The sequence below is a fragment of the Oenanthe melanoleuca genome, chromosome 3 (genome assembly GCF_029582105.1).
Source record: "Oenanthe melanoleuca isolate GR-GAL-2019-014 chromosome 3, OMel1.0, whole genome shotgun sequence".
Taxonomy (NCBI): domain Eukaryota; kingdom Metazoa; phylum Chordata; class Aves; order Passeriformes; family Muscicapidae; genus Oenanthe; species Oenanthe melanoleuca.
This window is the reverse complement of record NC_079336.1, coordinates 46,160,515-46,182,281: the sequence shown is the minus strand read 5'-3', so window position 1 is coordinate 46,182,281 and position 21,767 is coordinate 46,160,515. Positions and strand designations below refer to the sequence as shown.

The window sequence follows — 21,767 nt, the reverse complement described above, 5'->3', positions numbered from 1 at the left end:
GGGCCTGGGGAGTTACAGAGCCCCTGTTCACTCAGAGCTCTCTTCTCCCAGGGCAGCTCTTTCTTGCTCTCTAAATTAACACTTGTCTGGCCACAACAGCTGCAAAGCATTATATGGAAAGTATTCAGAAAAACAGCTTCCTGTTAAAGGACCCAGAATTCCAATTTAATGGTTATTTTTACATTGATTTTCATTAAATTTCATGTCTTCCAAGGGAAATGGAAACAAAAGATTATTTTTTAAATTTGAAACATCTTTCTGCTTTGAAATATTCTTTATTAAAATGAGAAGGTCAGCTGAAAACAAGTGGACTTTTTTAATAGTTATTTTCTCCTTGACGTTTTAACTTCTATCCTTTCATTTCCAGATGAATGATTCTCAAACATTTTCTCGCTGGAAAAAGCTATAATCTGAACTAATTCTGTGGCTCAATAAAATGCTTAATACTGGTCATAAATAGAGTGTGTGTAAGTGCACTGAAGGGCTTTACCAGTACATATTGTGCAGATCTTGTTTTAGTTATGTTAGTAAGTCCTTACAGTAGGTTATTTTTAATTTGTTTTTTTCTGGAACATTTTCTACTTGTTCAGAATAGCCAAAGTCTGGTTTTGTTTTCCTACAAGTCATGCTCCTTCCAGCTGTTACATCCAAGGCCCATCCTGTCCTAAATTCCATCCATTAGTCTTATAAAGCTCAACTCCATATTAATACTGTAGTGTCTTATACATTCATGATTGCAATGGAAAAGAGCACCTCTGTACTGGTCTGCTTCTTCAGCTGAAAGAGATGTAAAGCTGCATTTTTCCACTTCAGAAAGTCAGATGGATAATAAGTCTTTTTATTCTGGGAAAATTCTTGTAATGCCTTTTGTCTCATTCTGGATGAAATCAATACTTAACATGTTGGAGGTCCTGTCCACAAGCAGATCTGCACCTACCCTCTAGGTGGACTGACCTCCCCCAGAGGCCCATTGCCTCACTTTGTGAAGCTGAGGAAGTTATTCTGGCTTTATGGTTGAACTGGCCTTCTTACAAGTTTAGGAAGCGTCACAGAGCTCAGTGGCACCACATCAATCATTAATAGTACTAATGCTTAGTAGAACAGCAGCCTGAGAAGTAGCACTGTGGCTGGGCCTGCACAGCTTACAAGCATTTGTGTACATTTTACTGCTATTTTAAGGCATTACATTTATTAGCAGGTTTTGGCTGAAAATGAATTTTAGTGGGCAGGAAGGAAACAGGTCTGGAAAACCATGCATGGCTCTGAAGGAGGCTCTGATGGGTGAGCTCTGGTACTGAGCCACATAAGCCAAGGCACTAATTCTCCCTTGCCATTATTTACTGCTGCTCTTTTAGTACTGTGGGTCCACTACACGTCTCATTTCTGTATTGGGAAGGTCCTGTGACCCAGTCCAAATGTCCCACAGCAACCAGCTACATGAGAGTTTTACTGCTCAGTCTGCAGTCTATGTGAGCCATAGATAAATCTGTGTGATTCTTTAATGCTGGCTGTGGATTAAGTGGCAAATATTCACTTAACCGATAAGAAAATACATGATAGAAGCATAGAATTAGAAAGATAGAAGTTGTCATGCTTTAAGATGAAATTAAGTAGCCTTGGTGAGGCAGATTCTAGTTAAGATTAATCAGGTAATTCACCCCAGGTAGTTAACTAACCAGTTCTAAGAAAGAAAAGCTGTCTTTTTCATTAAATATGGAAAACAAACTACCAAAAAATTTCTTTGCAAATTTAAGTACATTAAACCCAAAATATTTCTATACTCCTATTATAGATGTTTTGTGCTCCATGTGTCTTTGCTTTCTTCAGGTTATACACCTTGTTGCCTTGGAGTTGCTGAATAGCTGGGAGTTCATAGAATCATAGAATAGGATGGTCTCAGTTGGAAGAGATTTGAAAGAACACCTAGTTCCAACCCTCCTGCCATGTGCTGGGAAGCTTCCACTAGACCAGAGCACTCAGGGCTGCATCCAGTCTGGTCCTGAACACTTCCAGGTATGGGGCAGAACCTCTCTGGGTGACCTTCCAGAGCCTCACAAGCCCCACAGTAAAGAATTTTGTCCTGCTATTGAATCTAAATCTGCCTTCTTTCATCTTAAGGGCATTCCCCCTTGTCCTAAGATTTGATCTGTTCCATTCTGTGAGCGTATGTGTGTGTCCTAATAGTTGCTGATCACGTGCTACAAAACATGCTCTGTACTTTTCCATTCAGTTAGTACTTCTTTCTCTTTTTAAACTTGAACAAATTAACTAGTTCTTTAGTTCATGTAGTATACCACTATCTCCGGTTTCCCATCTCAGGTTCCTTTGCTGCCAAAATTTTGTTGCTTATAGAATTTTTTTTCTAACAGTAATGCAGCCTAAGAATTGAGGCCCTGTCCTTTTCAAAGTTGTCAAAGAATTGAAAAGTTTCTGGCTTCTGATCCTCAACCTCCCTTGCTCATATATTTTTTCTAATCAATCTAATCCTAAGCTACAGAATTCCCAAGATGCTTCAGGCTCACCACAGCTGCACAAGCTGGGTCAGGCTCTCTGATAACCATGTCTGGCTCATATTAAAGGCTGAACTCTATTACACTCAAAAGAACTGTGTGTGCACTTTCCATTTTTTTAATGGGAAGATATGATTCAAAAGGAAAGAATGATACATGGGACATAAGGAGAAAATATTCCCAGTTGCCTATATTTTATGTTAGCAGTAACTTTCCAAGTATCTTGGTCTGCCCTCATTTGTTCTGTAATGTTCAAATACTCCATCATTTTTGTCATTTTATTTGCCTGGCATTTGCAGCTGTATTTATAGCATTATTGAACATCTTCTATTCCTCTAGCTTCCATAAAGGCAGAGTTCTTCAAGTGCCCTCCCAGGGACTCTGGTCCTCTGCCCATTTTCCCATTGCTACCAACCCGCAGTTGGGTCCACCAGAGGAAACTCCATGACAAACTTAGTAAGTGAAAGAATACAATTACTTTACTTGATCAAAATAAGAGTTATGCTATATAAAAAAGAACAAGCATGGGAGAAGTGAATACTACTCTATACTACAATTAATAGTAAAGGTCTACTATAACTGCTGTAGCATCTTTACTAGGTCAGAGAAACATGGCCTTCCTTAGCATGTCCCAAAGAGTTCAGCTCCTCATCTCAAGGACAGTCCTGTTCTTTAGAGATAAAAAGAAATGCATATGCTGATCACCTATTCCCTCTTGCCACAGGGCAAATTCATCTAGCTTACCCTCCCAGCAGTTTGGCAGTGTAGGGAAGTTCCCATGCCTCAATCCTCCTCAAGTTTTCTTCCTGTAGGCATATCCAGTGGGCCCAGCTTTTCTGCCATTCCTCGCTTCCTATGTTACAGTTTTAATGAAGACAAAGTGAGAAACCAGGGGTTTTATACTTGTGATTTTAGAAGCGTTCCACCTCCTTGAAAAATGCCTTCCAACTGAAGTTAGGTATGAAGCTAGACTGAGTTTGGAATATTTGGTGAAAAAATGTATGTCAATATTTTGGGGACAGTCATAAACTCATATATAAACTCATATATAGTTGTGTATTTTTGTTGATGGTTACAGAGCCCTGGGGGTTGGAGTGGGACAGTTTTCCTCTTGATTGTTCCAGGGTCAGTTAGGAAACCAGTAAAATCATTGACGGTTTTGACACTAGTCAAAGGGGAAAAAGGTCACAATATCATGCTAAATGTCTTATGCAATAATGCATTTCATCTAGCAATTTTTTTCTGCATCCTAAATTTCTGGAAAATCACCATAAGTATTATGAATGCTTAGTCAGCCTGAAGAACCTGTCAAGAAAGGTAGCTACACATGCATTCTGCTGAAGAAATGCACTCATATATTGTGTAGCTGGGCCCAGTCTCCTGCCTGCCTGAAGCAGAGAATAATTTTGTTCCTTACTTGAGAGGGTTCAGGGCTCTTATTTGAAATGCTTTGACATTATTTGTTTCAAGGAACACAATTTCTATACTGATGACAGTACAGACATATCCAGCACTGGGTTGCATAGGCCTTCTGCTGCAGAGAGCTCCTGGAGTCAGCAGCCAAGAAAGCACAGAATGTGATATCTTGGCTTCATTAACTCAGTCTGACTGACCAGCCTGAAGTTACCCTATTGATTTGAAAAGACTAGCCAGAGCAAAGGGATTAAAGTTAGACAAAAGTATTTATGGTCCCAAGTGAGTCTTTTGCAGACCATATAATTGTGAATGTAATGTCCCAGTGCAGAAATACAGCTATTTTTCAAATTCTATATGCTTCTGAACACTAATAAAATGCTTTTCATCAGTGGAAAATACATAGACTAACAGAAGAATGTGATGTATTTCAGACAGAAAATTCTTCAGAATAAGCTTTCATCTTACAATTTTTAAGAAATGAAGTCATGTGCTCCTTTCCCTTTGCTTTCATAAACCACAATGATGTATATAACACAGATATTTCTTGGCTGGACTCAAAAAAATAATCGAAAAAATCTAAGAACCAGATTCTACTTCCACCCTCAAACATATACACCACTGCCTGTGAGCTAAATGTCCATTCACTTTGTTCAGAATGCAGTGAATTAACTTTAGACTAAATTAGACTGCAGTCCTGAAATGAAGCATGCATGATTGAACAGCAGCTATTGAAGAAAAATGGAGTGAAGTCAGCAGGGTCTCAGATGAGCACAGGAACCCATCCACATACACCCAGTTCTTGGATAGCCACTTTTTGCTGTGGCCAGAGATGCAGAAAATGAACATTTTCAGAAACGAAAAGGAAGCAGAATAAGAATGGGAGCAGAGGCATGTGCCAGAAACACCTGGCAAATAACTTTGCTGCTGGGTGCCATACAGTGACATTTCAAAAGTTGTTCAGTATACCCATTCTAGATGAACCCAGTGCTAAATGCTTCTGCCATGGACACTGAGGCTGCTTCTTTCCTGCAGTTCAGACAAAAGATGCAAAGGTGAGGAAAGCCTCTCCTGCATAAGCAAGTGTGGAGGAACACCATCTTTCTCCAGCCCTCCCACAAGCCAGTAGGGCTGTTGGGCTGAACCCATTTACCTCTTCTCCCTCACTGCATTTCCTATGAAGCAAGGGCAGCTTGGATTTTTCAGGGTCCTGCTGCCTGAGGCCTCCAACTGTTTCTTTGCTGTGACACAGGCACTTCTATCCAACACTCAACTGCCCATGCCACATTACTGATGGCATAGAACAATCTGTTCTACTACTTGTTTCAAAATATATAAAAATAAAAATAAAAATAAAAATAAAAATAAAAATAAAAATAAAAATAAAAATAAAAATAAAAATAAAAATAAAAATAAAAATAAAAATAAATAAAAATAAAAAAGAGTTACAGCCCTTGGTAAGGAATGAGAGAGAAAAGAATGGAAATGAGAGTGTAAACAGAACCACTGGAGAGGGTCTTTTTAAAGACTCTGGCCTGGAAAAGAATAACTAAGGATTCTTTTCATATCTAGAAGACAGCACAATTAAGGCCTAAATTGCTTCTTTAGTTGCCCAATGAAAGCTACATTTGTGCAAGTGGATTGCAGAGCAGCAAGTAATGTCAATCATGTACACATAAATCCTTAACAGGTGCAAACCAAGCACAGGCTGCAAAAGCCCTGGATGCACACTTGATGCTGAAATGGGTCTGGTCACTCATTGAGGAGGGTCAGGATGCTGCATTTCATTTCCCTTTACAGTACCATTGCACACATACCATTCATTTGAATCTCAGTCTGCTTTAAAAGCTGCTTTGACCTGGCTGTTAGCACGGGCAGCTCTTGCAACCACCTCTTTCCCTTGGCACTGCTGGAACAGTGCAGGGAAGCGTGGTGTAAATGAGAGCTAATGTGCAAAACCGTACCTTAATTGCTAATCTCTGCATTGAAGACTGCAGTAGGGCTTATTTATGTGAATACAGTGCTCTGAACTGACTCAGTAGGCTGGAACCTAGTGAAAATATTCTGACTTATTCACTGAGGAAGTTTAGACAAGGCAAGCTCATCGCATTTCAACACACAGACTTGCAGAAGGCTTAACATGAGTATGTAGATAACATACATCTATCTAAACGGCGTAAAGAAGAGGAAGCAAGTGGTTTGAACCAAGTGATGATGAACATACTAACTGTAATTATCAGGAAAAATATTTAAATCAAACAAAAACAACTTTTCCATAGAGATAATTATAATGCTTTTATTTAGCAAATGTAATGAAGAATTGTTTTTCTCTAAAGACATACAGGTATGCCCCAATTCCACAGAGATTCCATTCTCTCAAGTAGCTATGAATTTTTGAAATTAGTTTAATGAACAGAAGGGAATATATGTGGAGATGTCAAATTCATTTTTGTCATAAAGCACATGATTCCATTTACCACTAATCCCCAAATAATTGACCTGGGGCCACCAAGAGCTTACAGAACCCTTGCTGATGCTTTATAGAGAACAGGCTGTTCACAAAATTTTAACTTTCCTCTTTCTAGCCATGTGGAAAGAAAAAAAGACATTAAATACTTCCTTAATACATACTTTTTCATACTAGCAGTTGCTGAGGTTACCACAGGATTTCTTTGGTTCTTTGTATTTTTAAAACTACAAATGGAAGGGCAGAGATCTAGGACAATATTTCCTTACTAAGATGTGCTTCAAACTATAGAAAAGTTTCTTGAAACCCTGCCATACAAAATGGAGAACAGACCCTACAGAATTCAGCATTCTTCAGCCTACACTTGGCTAAAATATATATTTTTTTTTTCCTGAGAATTGTGTTCTGTTCTACTTTGGGTTAACCCCATATTTGCCTTCTACTACTACCACCTACTAGTGATGTGCTTCTCACTTGGCAAGCACTGATGTGATTGTCATTTCCCCATGTGCCAGATTGTAAAGCATAGAGGAGATGACACAATATAAGGGTCTACAATAATGATACAGCGGTGTCCCATATTGAGCTATTCTTTGGTTTGGCAGAGAGAAATGAAGTCTACTGCTAAGATCTGCCTCATATACATATGTTTGAATGTCGTCATCTTAGGAGAATGTCCAGAGATATCCCTAGCAGCCTCAAATGAAAACTCACTACATGCAAATCAAATTGTGTATAAAAAAAGACCTTAGAAACAAACCTATCAAGAGGGCTCTTCTCACCAAATAATTAATTACAACTTTAAATTACTGAACTCTGATGAACAAAGCATAACATTCCTTCAGATGTGAGACCCAACTCCAAACACAAGGAGGAGTACTTGCTAACTACTGATTTTTCTGAGCTATTCATTGCTTGCCCTATTCTTTAATCCCTTCTGGTCTGAAAACAATCTTTCCCCAGTTGTTTTTGGAATGTTTCAGGAAAAAAAAAAAAAAAAAAAAAAAAAAAAAAGAAAGATATAAACTTTGGCCCTATTAGGGTTAATGCTTTTGCATAGACATATATGACCACAAACTGGTCAACTAGTAGAGGTCTTCTGCTAACATTGTGACTGAGAACAGGAAGAATACAGCCACAATAATATACAGCTGTCTACTAAAAGTATTGCATAGAGACATCTTTGGCCATGCAGTCTCTTGGCCTTCTGAAAATACGTGAGCTGCATTGCTAACATGACAAAAAAAATAGCAATGTTGAGAAGTAAAAAGAGGCGAGTATAAGAAGCTGATATTGACGGGGCACTTCGAGTAGTCGTCACCATTTGTGCCAGCCCCGATTGGCCTTTGATTGACACCCCAGTTTTGTGCTTCACATAAGTGATATCTGCAAAATCCAGAAGATCTTTCATTTCCTCGTCTTCATCTACAGGCAACTCTTTTTGTGCTTGAGTCTGTGCCTTTTGTCGCACTTTTCTTTCATTTACCTCAATTTGTGCAAAAATGTCAGGAACGGCATCAACAAATTTGTAGCCTTTGGATACCTTTCTGTTTTTCTTTGTTCTGCCACGCTGCTGCTGCTGCTGCTGCCTCTGTGAGATTGCAAATATCCTGTCAATGGCCTCCTCTGTCTGTCTCTTATCTGAAAACCTCAGCAGACGCTCAGCAGTCTTCCTAAAGCTGGCCGTGTTGCGTACACGAGACAGGATCTGCTTCTCAAGCTGCTGGAAAACGGGCTTAATGTGTTGCAGGTTCCTCTCCACGATCCCCATGTAGTCCTTCACTTCTGGCACTGTGGAGCTCCTAATGGCAGAGGCTCGGTCAAAGACGATTTTCTGGCGGTCTGCGATAACCTGTGCAAAGGCAGAGCGGGAGCCGTCCTCGACAGGCCACAGGTACACGGCGTAGGCGTGCTCACCAGTGGTCACAAAAACATCCAGCTGCGGGGAATCCCCACGCACGGTGAAGCTCTGCACGTCCACAGAGGGCCCAATGAAAAGGTAGATGGCCCTGGTGACGGGGCGCCGCAGCAGGGTCGTTACATTCACGTAGTTTGTCCCGTTGTAGGGGTAGCCCCGGGGGTACATCCTCGAGGCAATGGTGGCTTTCTCACTGTGGCCAGTGTCGTCCATCCAGTACATCTTATAAATCCCATCACGGTGCCTGATGAAGGCCCCATGGACATCATCAACAACTGTTTCTTCAAAAGGCACGTCCACGTTGTGGAAGAAACTGGTCGCTGCCTCCAGAGGGCTGTCGTCTTCTAGGTGGATTTGGTCCACTAGCAAGAGAAGCTGGGGATGGAGAAGTATAAGGTTTCTTTGCAATTTTCTCAGCTTCAGTTTAGGATTATATGCACCCACTCCTTCTCCCCTGATGAAAACCACCCCGCTTCTCTCCATGGCGGCAACCACTCGTCCCTGACAGTCACCAGCCAAGTCATGTTTATATTTAAGCCACTTTGAGGAACAGTCTTCTGTAATCTGCCCTTCCCATGGGGAGAAGCAGCTCTTAGACACAGCAGGGGAAAACATCAACACATTATTTAAAAAAGTATATTTTGGCCCATACAGAGCTTCTGTTATGAAAGGTACACCGTTGGGAGCAAAAGTAAAGGAGTTCTGGTCTGGGTGTTCGTGGCCAGCGTTAAAGTTCCTCCACCCCTTGATCCACTCTTTGTACTTGTTCTTATGAACAATATCATATATTGCACGTCCTCCCAGCTTTCCTGACTTGAAGGAAAGGAAAGGCCTGTTGATTTCAGCTGGCAAAGCACTTCCATAAGTTACCACTCCCCAGTCTTCAAAATAATGCAGCTTAGGAACCCCATAGTCTGGTGGAGGGACAGAGCGCAAGCTTGCGTCATACCTGCAAAAATAATTAGAAAAAAGGGGTTAAAAATCACCTGACTGATTCCACTGTCAGCACTAGTACAAAACTCAAAAAACAATTCACTATTCACATCAAGGAGCCAGCCAACAATATGAAGCCCATAGTTACGCTTCCTAATCTTAAAGCTGTAATTATTATTCATCATACTAATCCCTATACAAATTCATTGTGTGCTTTTTACAGAACTATAGCCGAAAGCATCTGCTCTGCATTTAAACCAAGCAGTTTTGCTGCAGTTCAAAAATAAGAGTACCACTAATTTCAAACTAGCCATGTTTTGTCCTATATAGTCATAAAACTACTGACTATAACATAGATCTTCAAAAAAGGCAGATTAGACCAGGCTGCAGACTCTGCCTAGACATCAGCATTTGTGCCTATTTAGTGATTACTTAACAAAGAGAAGCAGAGTATCTGTTTCCCCAAAATGATGATTACAGAAGTCTGTAGTCTTTAACCAGAATAGTCAATAAATTAAAAATTAGTGAAAAGGCACTCTAAAAAATAAATGTTTATTATTTGTATCAGTTAACGTATGTTAGTTTCTTTCTCCAAACTCGGCTAAAAAAAATAATTAATGTTTATTCAAATAAATTTTAAGATATAAGACATTTTGTTTAAAAAGGAGCCTTAATTCCAGAAAAGGTTAAAATTATTAAAATTTTATCTATGGGAGTTAAAACAACAAAAATCCAAAACAAAACTTCAAAACTTAACCTTCTGGCATTGTTTTTAAGCAACCAAGATAAACAAAACCATAGTAAGCACACTAATATTTCTGTTAGACAGTTCTGGAATCAGATTTATTCTTACAACTAACCAGGAGCTTCTGGCAGGCCCTAGACAGTCCCAGAATCTCCAAGAAGACACAGGAGAAAACAGTGATGGGATGAGGTCGTAGAGGAGAGATTCTGTATTTTGCAAGTAACAAGATGAAAACTGTTTGGAGCCTAACAAATATGCACTCTAATGTGCACATAGTAAGTGCAAACCAACAGATATTCAATAAGATTTTCCTTGCAAGAGAGAGAGAGTTACACTGACTCCTCGAAAATACACTTATCTCCACAAACAGAATTCATAGGTGGATCTAAAGCTTCTCGAGTTGTTTAATTCCTTGCTTTTAGGAGACTGACATAGAAGTTAGCATAGCTGTAAATTGCCTGGGAAAATATCCATTTAGCCATAGCATGGCATTTTTTCCAAGCATGACTTGCAAATTAGTGTGCAAATCCAGTTAACAATAGCATCACTGCTTGGATTATTTACTTTTAAAGGAAAGTTTATACTAATTCAGAGCACTTTTGAAAGAAAACTATGCTTTAAATATTTACCTAATTCATTATAAAAGAACACAAGAGGATTAAACCTCATTAGAATAGACCAAATTAAACAAAGACTACATACAGGCAAATTTTCAGTTTTTGGAATGGCTTGTAGTCTATGAAAGCCATAGACAGTGGAAGGAAACCATAAAAACAGATGTAGGACAAGACCAGGGTGATCCCTGTGGCAGCCCATACTGTGCATCTGTGATAAGTGAATAAATTCTTTTGTGCCTGGGTGGCACAGGGACAGCCTGAGCCCAGCCTCTACAGTGCACATCTAAAGATAATGAATTATCACTAACAGCAAACAGCTGCCAGGTTCCTTTTGAGCCCACTCGTTCCCTTTCATACCAGAGGAATTCAGTGTGGAGAGTGCACCACCTCTGCCCTTTGGATGGTGTGCCCGGGCCCTCCACCACTCGGTTCCTTCTGATCTGCTCTGCCAGCCAGTTCCCGCTGCCATTGCGCATGACAAATTTGTCCAGAAACACCAGCTGACTCTCCGGCCCGTAGAACCAGTTGTAGTTGGAATCCGCGATGGCCACGGTTCTCTGGAACCCTTGGGGAAAAGGGAGGAGGAATGTAAGAAAGAACCAACAAGCACACAAAAATGCTTTTGAAGAGTGTGATGGTGAAGGCAAGCGTGCAAACAGAAGCAGCCTTTTCAGATGTTTATAGACTGGCTTGTAAATGAGCTGTAAATAGGTTACACAGGAGTGGTTTCCTTCTGCTGCAGCTAACTTGAATATTCCCCTTTCTTCTTTGGCTTTGGGCTACAGAAAGCCAAAGTACTACACAAAATGCAAGATGCAATCCACTTCCTCTCCTCACTCAAGTCTGGCAAAGGCAACTTTCCCTTTACAGCTTTTATGTTTTTATGTGAATATATACTTTCCAAAGGAATAAACCAGAGGCGCCCTCGAAGAACAAAATATACAGCTTCACCTTGAAGCCATCAGTGTGAGTTAATTTTGCTCTCAGGAGCCTCTCCCCAAAGGATGCCTGTGATCTCACATGGAGTCAGCACTGTGCTGCCATACCAAAGCTGCATTCAGCTCCCCTTATGTACATGGATAGGTCTGGGTTTCCAAGAGAGTTATCTATCCCTTTTTTAACCTGCATTTTCAGCAATGCAAGTTCCTAATGAAGTGTACTGCAAATAAGCAACACAAGGGGCAACAGCTTTAAACTGAAAACTATCTAAACTAGTTTAGATATAAAAGAAGAGGTTCTTTCCTGTAGGGATAGTGAGGCACTTGAACAGGTTGTGAAGTTGTAGATGCTCCACTCCTGGCAGTGTTCAAGGCTAGGCTAGATGGGACTTTGAGCAACCTGGGCTAGTGGAAGGTGTCCATCATTAATAAGCAGTGATAAACAATGATGTTATTGTTTTGATGACTGTTGAATGTAAAATCCAAGGCAATAATTATTTTGAAAAAATCCAAGGAGAGTGCTGGTTTAAAATGGCCTATTTCAAGTATGAAATGTATTGCTGCTTCAAAAATAAAGAGATTCATCTTCATTCACCCAAAGGACCTACCTGGCAGGACAGTCCTGTACATAAATGCAAAGTGCTGCTTGAGCCAGGGGTGGCTGAAGTGATTGATGTCAAAATGCCTTTGGACAAGAAACATGTACTGAAACAGTGATCTGGTTGTGTAGCTGCCATAAGCCACCCCTTCATAGAGGGAACCATCTGTGACCTCCTGCAGCAGGACTACTGACTTCTCCATGATGGCCAACACTTGCTTGGTCCACAAGTAAGCTTCCTGAAGGTAGCCTGAGAGAAAAAGACAATGGCAAAACTAATTACTATACAACAGTTCATAGACAATGCCATCTGTACTCCCACAGTGGGATCCTTCACAGCAAGGAATCTTCAGACCAGGGGTCTATTATACAACCTACTGCTGCAGCATTCCTGTACATCTAGGGTGAAAAATCAAATACTGTATTTAAACACAGCAAAGCAAGGTCACATATGGGGCTATGCTTTACAATTTAAAATTAAAATCTCCTTAATGCATTTAGGGCATGCAAAAAAAGGAAGAGCCAAACCAAAACTATTTATTGCATTTCAAGTTAAAGCTGTATGAAAACAAACCAATGGCCCCACTAGAGGGCTCCAATAATGCAACAATTCTGATCGGGCATTTTTCACTGGCAGGATCACCACCATGGTAAGGAGATCCACAGAGACTAAAAAAGTAAAAAAGTTCACATTTGAGATGCATTAACTGATATTAATTTATATTCTTCTAACCCATGCTCTATTTTAAGATCTGCTCTGTTCTATATTTTCAGTTTGTTGTATAACCTAAAGGGTTATCCAAATAAAAGTTATTTTGGAAGAGCTTGGCATGACTAATTCCAAAAGTAGATTCCTCAATTCCAGAATAAAATTAATCATCCAAGTAGATAAATTCTCAGCCTCCACATATACAAGACCTAATCAGTTTTAGTTTTTCTAAAGAAAAGCATTTCGGAGATTTTACTATTTTGGTCTGCTCTACACAAACCAAGATCTGGGAAGAGGTCACTTGAAACCTTCTCAGTGCCAGTCTGCTTTCTCTAAGCACAAGCATGAGAGCCTCAGCACCACATTTACATATTGGAGAAGCCAGCACATGGAAACCAGCAGAGGAAAAGCTGTGTGTCTTCTCTTTTTTTTTTTTTTTTGATTGAATAGCAAGAGAGGTAGGACTAAACAGAAATCAACTGCCTTGTGCTTCTACATGGCAACTTAGTGTTCTCCCAGCTCAAAGTGTCTGGACATAGATTTAACCAGGCTTAATTCCACCCTATAGCAAAGCCCAGCTGGCACATGTTACACCCCACTAGGTGGTGAATCAGTGCCTGCTGAATGAAGCACATGTGTCAGGCTAAGGGAGTAGGAGCTACATTCAATTCTGTTATTCAGAGTGTTTCATCTCATTGTCACCAACAATGTATTTATGCTCAGCAGTGATGAGTAATTCAGGCATCCTCGTAGTCAAGGCTGCCAAATCCTGCTCAGTTAACAGAGGAAAAAATAGCAATGCCTAAGCAAAACAGACAACCTGAGTTTAACACAGTACTTTAAATGCCTGGCTGAAGAGAAAACTGTGATGGGGAAGGACTGAGCAACAGTGGCAGTGGTACTACTTACTTCCACTTCATTTATAGCTGTTAAGACACTCTATCATTACTCTTCATGGAGTTGGCAGCACAGTGGTCTGTCAGAATAAAATCCTGAATGTTTCCACTCCTGTTTTCCCTTGTGACATAAAAGGGAAGCTAGTTTTTGACTGCTGCAAGAATGTTTCTTGCCATGGTTTAGCAAAATGATTTACCATTGTAGTGCATTAATGCTCTGTTTACTTAGGATATATCTGCGCTATAACACTGCACTTGTAGTACATTAATATAAGTACACTTATATTACTCTATAAGTTTCTATTTTGAACATCTGAGTGGCTGAATGCAAAGACTTCACCATGTGCATGTGCCTAGAATTGACTTCAATTAGTTTCATTTTTCATGCCAATGGCAACATTTGCATTCTTTTAAATTGGCTATTTAGTCTCTACAAGCTTCAATAGCTGAATTGTGTTTAAACTAACTAGTTGGAATTTAAATCTTCTGTGAGAAAGGTCTGCACTGGGGTACATTATTTGCAATTGCTATGTTTCTAATTCAGAAGCATAGTATGTTCATTCCTTTTCTTCCTCCCTTTTCTGTCTCCTTCAGATTAGTTTCTTTCATATTGGAATTACAGTTTGGGTTTTTTTCCATTTTAGACTAACCGAAAAACCTCATTTAAGTTGCTATTTAAAAAAAATAAAGTTGTTCTATATCAAAACAACAGAATTTTAATTTAGAAATATACAATCTGTTTTGATCTATTTTCATTTTAAATATTACCACTATTTTCAATTTGCTCAAAAACTCATTAGTTTCCTGTTTTTTTCTTTCCTCCTCCCCACAAACACCATTACTTTAGTGAAAAAAATATTGCCCATCTTCTTGTGATGTTTTCATTGGTTTTCACAAGGCATACTTATGGTCTATACCTTAAAGAAAAGCAGAATCATCTTGCAAACTGCCACCTTTCTGCACCAACAAAGGCTTAGGATGGATGGAATTATATGAAATTTAGCAAACCCACTGATTAAACATGGCTGGAGTCTTCAATTTGTGGAAGGCAAGACAGGAGGACAAAGAATAACTTCCACACACCCTCTTGACGCTTTTCAACATATACACATCAGTCAGTGTGTTTGTTTTGACAGGCACTTAGCAAAAAATGACCCTCCAAACACAGTAGGTGTCACAGTTTTTTGTCACACTTCTTTGAGCACTTGAAAGCTCCATTGATGTGCAGATGTGCCTGTGCTTGGCAGGGCTGAGCAGCTTGGCTACACCATCAGCATCCAGAAACTAGATTTTAATTGACTTGCAGTGTTTAAGTAATTCCATTGGGGATCATGTTTTCAAAATACTTCTAGCACATATAAAATAATCACGTGATGAAATGCTGATTCATTCCTATAAAAGCAGGAGCTGGCTCCATGACTGCCATCTCTCCATCTCTCAGCTGAAGTACCTGGGATTTAAAGTCGGGATTGCTTACTTGCTTTCTCCCTCTCACTCTGTGACTTGCATTCTCCAGGAGGACAGGAATAGCCCCTTGACAGAGCAGAGGCAAAAGCTACTGGCCAGGGTATTCACCTTGGAAATGGGAAGGATGGTTTTATGTCCCTGAAGCAAAGAAGAAGAGGAAACCTGGCACAAATGCTGGTTGTGGGTGCAGGGGCAGAATTCAGAGGGCAAAAAAGTACAGCCTTATGAATCTCCATAGAAAAGGCTTTTGGGAAGAAAGGTCCTAAGCTGTGGCACTTGGGTGGATAAAGTTACACTTTTGCATCTCCCCCAGGCGACCAAACAGAAGTCTTGGATAAAATTCCAGGTTATTCTGTTGTCTGGCTCCCAGGTTAGAGCACTGGCCATTTCTGACTGCTGACTTTCATAATGCTTTGTGTAAGGAGACCAAGCACATCATTCTACATTGATAACCTACTCTGAAAGACACTGTCCATAAATCAGGACTGGTCAAACTGTACACAGGGGATTTTTAAGACCGTGAGGCAATAATTTCAGAATCACTTAGAAGACTGAACTTTTATACACACACATCATACTTTGTATATCTGCCCATAGACTTTTGTTCTATTCAGTAAACTAAATTTTACCAAGCACCAAAAGAGCAAACCCAATACTGTTGTATACTAAGAAGCATTTTTATCAAATCCTGAACTTTGCTGCATAATTAGCTGATTTGAGTTGACACACTTCAGAAAAACATTCCTATGGCTTAGCACATACCTTGATTCATCAGAACCAGGCTTCCAGCCAGCAGGGCCACACAGTTGGTAGGCTGGTGGTTGTGAAGGTACTGGAAACCCCATCCACGTCTGTAGGATGTTTCATACATATATCCTGAGGCATTGGCAATCACTTCAAGAAATCTCTCCTGTTGAATCTTGCTAAGGTAGCTGTACAAGAAGTCATAAGCAGTGGCAAAACCAACCAAGGAGTGAGCAAGAGGAACTTCATCCCAGGGGGCATCCTTCACTAGCCTGTCAATAAATAAAAATGGCAATCAATTGAGTTTCACCTGCTTAGTTTTCCCCCTTACTGTACTGTGACATGTATATGACTTAAAGTCTCCAAAGTTAGATGATTCAGGTTGAATTTTAACACAGTATTAAGATACTTACCAAGTCTCCAAACTATTCTTTCCTATTCTAAGTATAGACAACACTAATCTTCATAGCTCATAAAATTTATTAGAAAGATAAAGTTGCTAAATACTAGAAAAATGTTTGAAATATTCTGGGTTTTCCTAGGAGAAAGATAGGTAGAATACTGATTGTACAGAAATGGAATCTATTCATCTGAATAAAGATTCATGTAATTTTTGTGATAAAGTAATATGCCATGGCTTATACTCCTCCAACCTCCTGCAACAAATGTTTTCTTTCTTTTCCAAAGGAGTCAGTTGATAATAAATGGTGCCTATGAGACTAAAGCTGCCTTTAAAGCAAGTATAATAAAACAATTCACTATACTGTTTTGTCATGTCCCAAATGCATTCAGGGACAGAAGTAGAGAAGAGGAAACTTAGTTTTACTATAGCTCTAATTAACATTATTAATAAACACTGGGGTTTTTTAGTGCTAAGATAGAAAAAAGGTAAAAGGCTGTCAATACTAAAAAAATATTTTCTAGGAACTATTGGCTTGTGTCCAATGATTACACTAAACTTAGCAAAATAATAAATTTTTAGCAAGAAAATTCATAATATAGGTAGCATGGAAAAAATATTCCTCTTAAATCAAGCATACATTGTGTATCAAAGACTTTAATTTTGCAGTACTTACAGTACTTCTAGGTCATGGTTCTACAGAAAAGAAAATGTGAAAGAATACATAGTGAAAATAAACTTGTATAAACTGAAAAATCATCAGTTGCTCTCGTGCTTGTTCTCCTTTTTAATTTTTTTGCAATCTATTTTCTATTACAGAAATGAATTTAAATTGTTGAGATGAATGTCATACTGCAAGCAGTAGAAATGGTACTGTGCTCCTGAAGGCACACACATTGCAGTTTCAACTACTTTATGATTCTACAAATATGATTTCATCTTCATCTGTGTAAGCAGCAGTGTGAACAGATGAGAAAAAAATCCCCCAAAAAATTCTGCTACAAAATCATTTAATGGCATTCCAATTATGATCATCAGCCTAAGGCACTGAAATGATGGTAAAAGACATGTGCAAGTGAAAAAAAATTACCTTTAATTTTTATTTCAGCATATTTAAATCATTGGAAGAACTCAAGTTTGGCACATTCATACTCCCATGTAAGGAAAATCTTTTGCTTTCTGATCAGCTGAATTTCTGACAGTTTTAGCTGTTCACCTTCTCTCAGCTTTGACCTAATCTTCTGCTTGCTGTGAAATAAGACATTCTTTTTTCCTTTTTTTTAAGATGAAACATTTGTCTCACAGATTTAAATTAAATATCATCTGAGTTATCTGGTTGTTTGTAAATCTCAATTAATTCTCTATTTCTGCTTCTTCATCTTTCCTTATAATTGAAAAGGCTCTTAAAATGTTGTTGATCCTATTCCTAAAACTAAAGTTCCATTCTATGCCAATTATATGCAACACTCTGGCACCATGATTTCCTCTCAGGAATCCTTTGACACAGAAAAATTCCTTTGATCAGCTATATAATGAATTCTAATTTCCAAAGTATTTTTAGTTTCACTAAACCTTTGCATATTCAGAAATCAGAGTTCAAATAGGAACAGGAAATTTCACTTTAAAGGCATCTGCTTGGAACAATTACAAAGAGTTTGAGGCTAAGATATACATTAGGGTGGAAGAAAAGTACAATGAAAGAATTTGAGCTAATTTAAAATATTTAATCCAAAGTTCAGTATCCTTTTAACAACACACAAGCTCCTAATTAGATTCTGATTAAATCTATTCTGCTTAAACCTGGTCTTTACCTGACTTAATTTAAAATCTGATTTGTCAGTGGAACTGATTTATTGTAAACTTGCACTGTTAAGGTGTATGCTAAATTTATGCCTAGTTTCTAACAGTATACCATATCAAAATATATATTGCAAGACCATATAATAGTCTTCATAGCACTGCTTCTGACAAAATAGAAAGTCTTCTACATGGGAGGTGATAAATTAAGAAGTTATAACTGCATTTAGGCACCTGATCTTTTCAAGAAAGAAAAAACAAAGCCAAAACAAACCCCACAGCCTTTCTGTGTAAAAAACCTTAGGGTAGGCACCCTTATCATACATACAGACATAGTTACCCAGCTTGGGTTAGACAAGCAATTTTGTCACAACTGCCCTCAAATTGCACTTCTATACAGTTAAGTCTTGTATAAAATTTCACAGAGGAGATTCACACAAGTAATAGAGAAAATTAAAGATGATGATTTAAAGATCTTAATTTCTAAACACACAAACCCACAGTCAACATCTATTCTTAAAGTGAAGCTCTTTTGAAGAAACAACTCCTTGGTTGCTATAAATCAGTGCACCCACTCTTAACTAAGTTTCAAGGGAACCAAGTAATGTATATCTAATGTGTGGAAAATTATTCACAAGAAGAATGGTCAAATAGCAAGCATTACATGGTTTTTGTATCTAAATTATGCTCTCATTTTTTAAATGCATCTCTGAGTGTCAGACTTGGTAAATAGCCTGGCTGATAAACTGGGCAAAACCACAGAGACACAGGCGTGCATTGAATGTAAGTGAAAAAAATTATTTCAGGGCTATTGACTACTAAGAAAAGTGGTATGAATTTATACAAAGATAGGTAAAAACAAGCTGACACTTTGCCCTGTACAACAAGCTGTTTTCCAAGCCATTCACTCAAGACTAAAACTCAATATCAGAGAGTATAAAATTCAGCTTCGCAATAAACTGTCTCTGATGACAGCAAATAACCTCTACCTCAAGGCTGCATTAGCCTTGTCAGCCTTCAAAGGCATTAGATGCTACAAAAACAAACAAGGAAATCCAAAGTAAACAAAAATATCTATAATGGGTTCTTTATTATAGAACAACTACTTAGTTGCAGATATACGCATTTTGAGCAAAGACAACTGTTCCAAAAATTCTAAAATATATTTGAAATTCTAAAACATAAAGGCACCCCTACAGCACCTTTTTACACTTATATACCTGTATCTGTAGGTATAGGTATAATTGGAAGAGGTGCCTATCTGGAAACTTGAGAAGGTTATGAAAGAGCAAAAAGTGCTGAACAGGTTTGCTGCCTCATGATCAAACTCCATAAACATCCAAAGCCATATGCATTGTTCTGCACAAAAAAACTGCTGTCTGGACAAACCCTGTGAATGGCACAGGATAAATACATGCCTGGGGTGTTCTTTAAAGTTTTGTTCATCTGTGTCCTATAAAGTATTTTTGTTACTTTATTTTAAACATTCAGGGTTTGATACAAATCCTCCATGAAGAAACTGAAGAAATAATGAGATCATGGATAAGGCTGGAATTATGGATAAGTAGTATAGTTTTCCTACGTATGTTAAGAATTTTAGCATGGTGCAATGTGGTTTATCTGTTTTAGATTTGTCACCTTCTACAAAGAACAATGAATATGAAGAGGAGGAGACCCTGTTTTCCAGTGATCAATTGATGGCACCAAAAACCATTATGCATGTACTGCGTTTGTTCTATGTATACACAGCACCCTCATAAATGCAATTCCAAGCTCTAAATAAGTATACCATTTGCTTAAAATTATGGGTGGAAAGTAAAAACCACTATCACCAACAAAGTTGAGATCACTACAACCTCTCAATTTCTTGACAACGTTTCTGGTGCCACTACTGCCTCTTCTCTCAGTAGAAAGGTGTTTCTGTAATTTCTCACTATTCACTACCAAATAACTGCTTCCTTACTGAAAGCAGGGTCACCTGGGTTGGGGCAGCCCCAGACATGAGTACAGACTGGGAGAAGAATTCACTGAGAAAAGCCCTACAGAAGTGGATTTGGGAGTTCAGGTGGATGAAAAGCTGGACATGACCCTGTGATGTGCACCTGCAGCCCAGGAAGCCAATTGTTCTGGGCTCATCAAAAGCAGGGTGAGGGAGGGGATTCTGCCCTGCTCCCACCAGGAGCGCTGCAAACTGCTCTGGGCTCCTCAGTGTAAGAAGGACATGGACCTGTTGGAGCGAGTCCAGAGGAAGCCAGAAAGATGCTCAGATGGCTGGAGCACCTCTCCTATGCAGACAGGTTGAGAGAGATGGGGTTGCTCAGCCTGGAAAAGTCTCCAGGGAGACCTCACAGAAACTTTCTAGTACCTAAAGGGGAACATATAAAAAAGACGTTTTTTGCATGGGCAGATAATGATAAGACATAGGGAAATGGTTTGAAACTAACAATGGAGATTAAGTTATGAAGAAACTCTTGACTCTGAGGGTGGTGGGGCACTGGCACAGGTTGCCCAGAGAAGTTGTGGATGCCCCAAACTGGAAGTGTTCAAGACCTGGCTGCATGGGGCTTTCTGCAACCTTGTCTGTCCAAGTGCAGGGGTTTTGGAACTGGAGGATCTTTAATGTCTCTTCCAACCCAAACAATCCTGTTTCTATTATTCTACTATCATTTCTCTCAGAAATACAAGCCAAGATGGAAAAACTATCTGTTCAAAGCAGTATTTAAATCAAACTCTGCTGCTCCAGTGAGTTCCTTGATCATGACCTGTGGGATGTTTAGAGTTATCTTTCCTTCACTGTGTATCCAGTTCTTAAAAACAAATTGAAGTAAATAGGAAAATAATCCTCTTTAATCTGAGGTATAGAACACCCTTCTAAGCAGTGTGAGATCTGAGTTTTGGCATTTAGGTTAACAACTAACATGGCATCAGTGCATGCATAATGGAGAATTAAGCACATCCCGACACATGCATTACACAAGTAATCCACATCGTGAATTTTAGTGCTCCAAACTTTCCCATGACAAATGACTGCAGAATAACTTCTGGAGGAGGAGACTGAAGGAAGGATGCCAGTACTCCCTCCTCAGTACTGAAATTCTCAATCTCACTAGGTGCATGCAAAGGAAATGAGAAACTCTAATGGCTTAGAGGTGAAAATTATTTCTAAGACAGCCCTGTAGTGCATTTCGATGCCATCTGCCCCAGATATGGTAGCCAGCTGTGAACATGGTTGAGTTTAATGCACACTAAATGTCAAGAGTGGATGCAAATGAGGCATGTAATGGGGCCAACTGACCTCTTGATTGCTTGTGCAATTGTACAGTTGTGCAATTGTCTACCCAATGCCAAGGGCAACGCCTTGGCACTCTTGCTACTGTCCTGACCCACTTCTGAGAGAAGAAGATACAGCTTTAAGCCTCCAACCAGGCAAGAAAGAGAAATATACTTCTGTGGCTATACAAAGCATACATATCAAGAGGAAGAACACCTTCCAAGGGCAATGAGATCACCAACATTTATATTATAAACCCGACCAAATATTAAATATTTTTCTTACGAAGTCTCCAAAACAAGGTATTTTTTTGGTGCTCAAGTAATATTTTCTTAATAAATGGA

General features: G+C 39.1%; 1 protein-coding gene across 3 annotated transcripts in view; it reads right to left on the bottom strand.

Moving 5' to 3' along the window:
- Positions 1-6,199: 6,199 nt before the first annotated feature.
- DSE (dermatan sulfate epimerase) overlaps positions 6,200-21,767 on the bottom strand; it is a 34,129-nt gene continuing 18,561 nt past the window's right edge. For all 3 annotated transcript variants that reach the window (XM_056487415.1, XM_056487413.1, XM_056487416.1), the window contains 4 exons: positions 15,974-16,227; positions 12,150-12,389; positions 10,961-11,168; positions 6,200-9,257 (listed from right to left, as the gene is read on the bottom strand). In XM_056487415.1, coding sequence (XP_056343390.1) covers positions 7,493-9,257; positions 10,961-11,168; positions 12,150-12,389; positions 15,974-16,227 — 2,467 coding nt within the window. In that variant the 3' untranslated portion in view covers positions 6,200-7,492. The remainder of the gene's footprint in view (positions 9,258-10,960; positions 11,169-12,149; positions 12,390-15,973; positions 16,228-21,767) is intronic.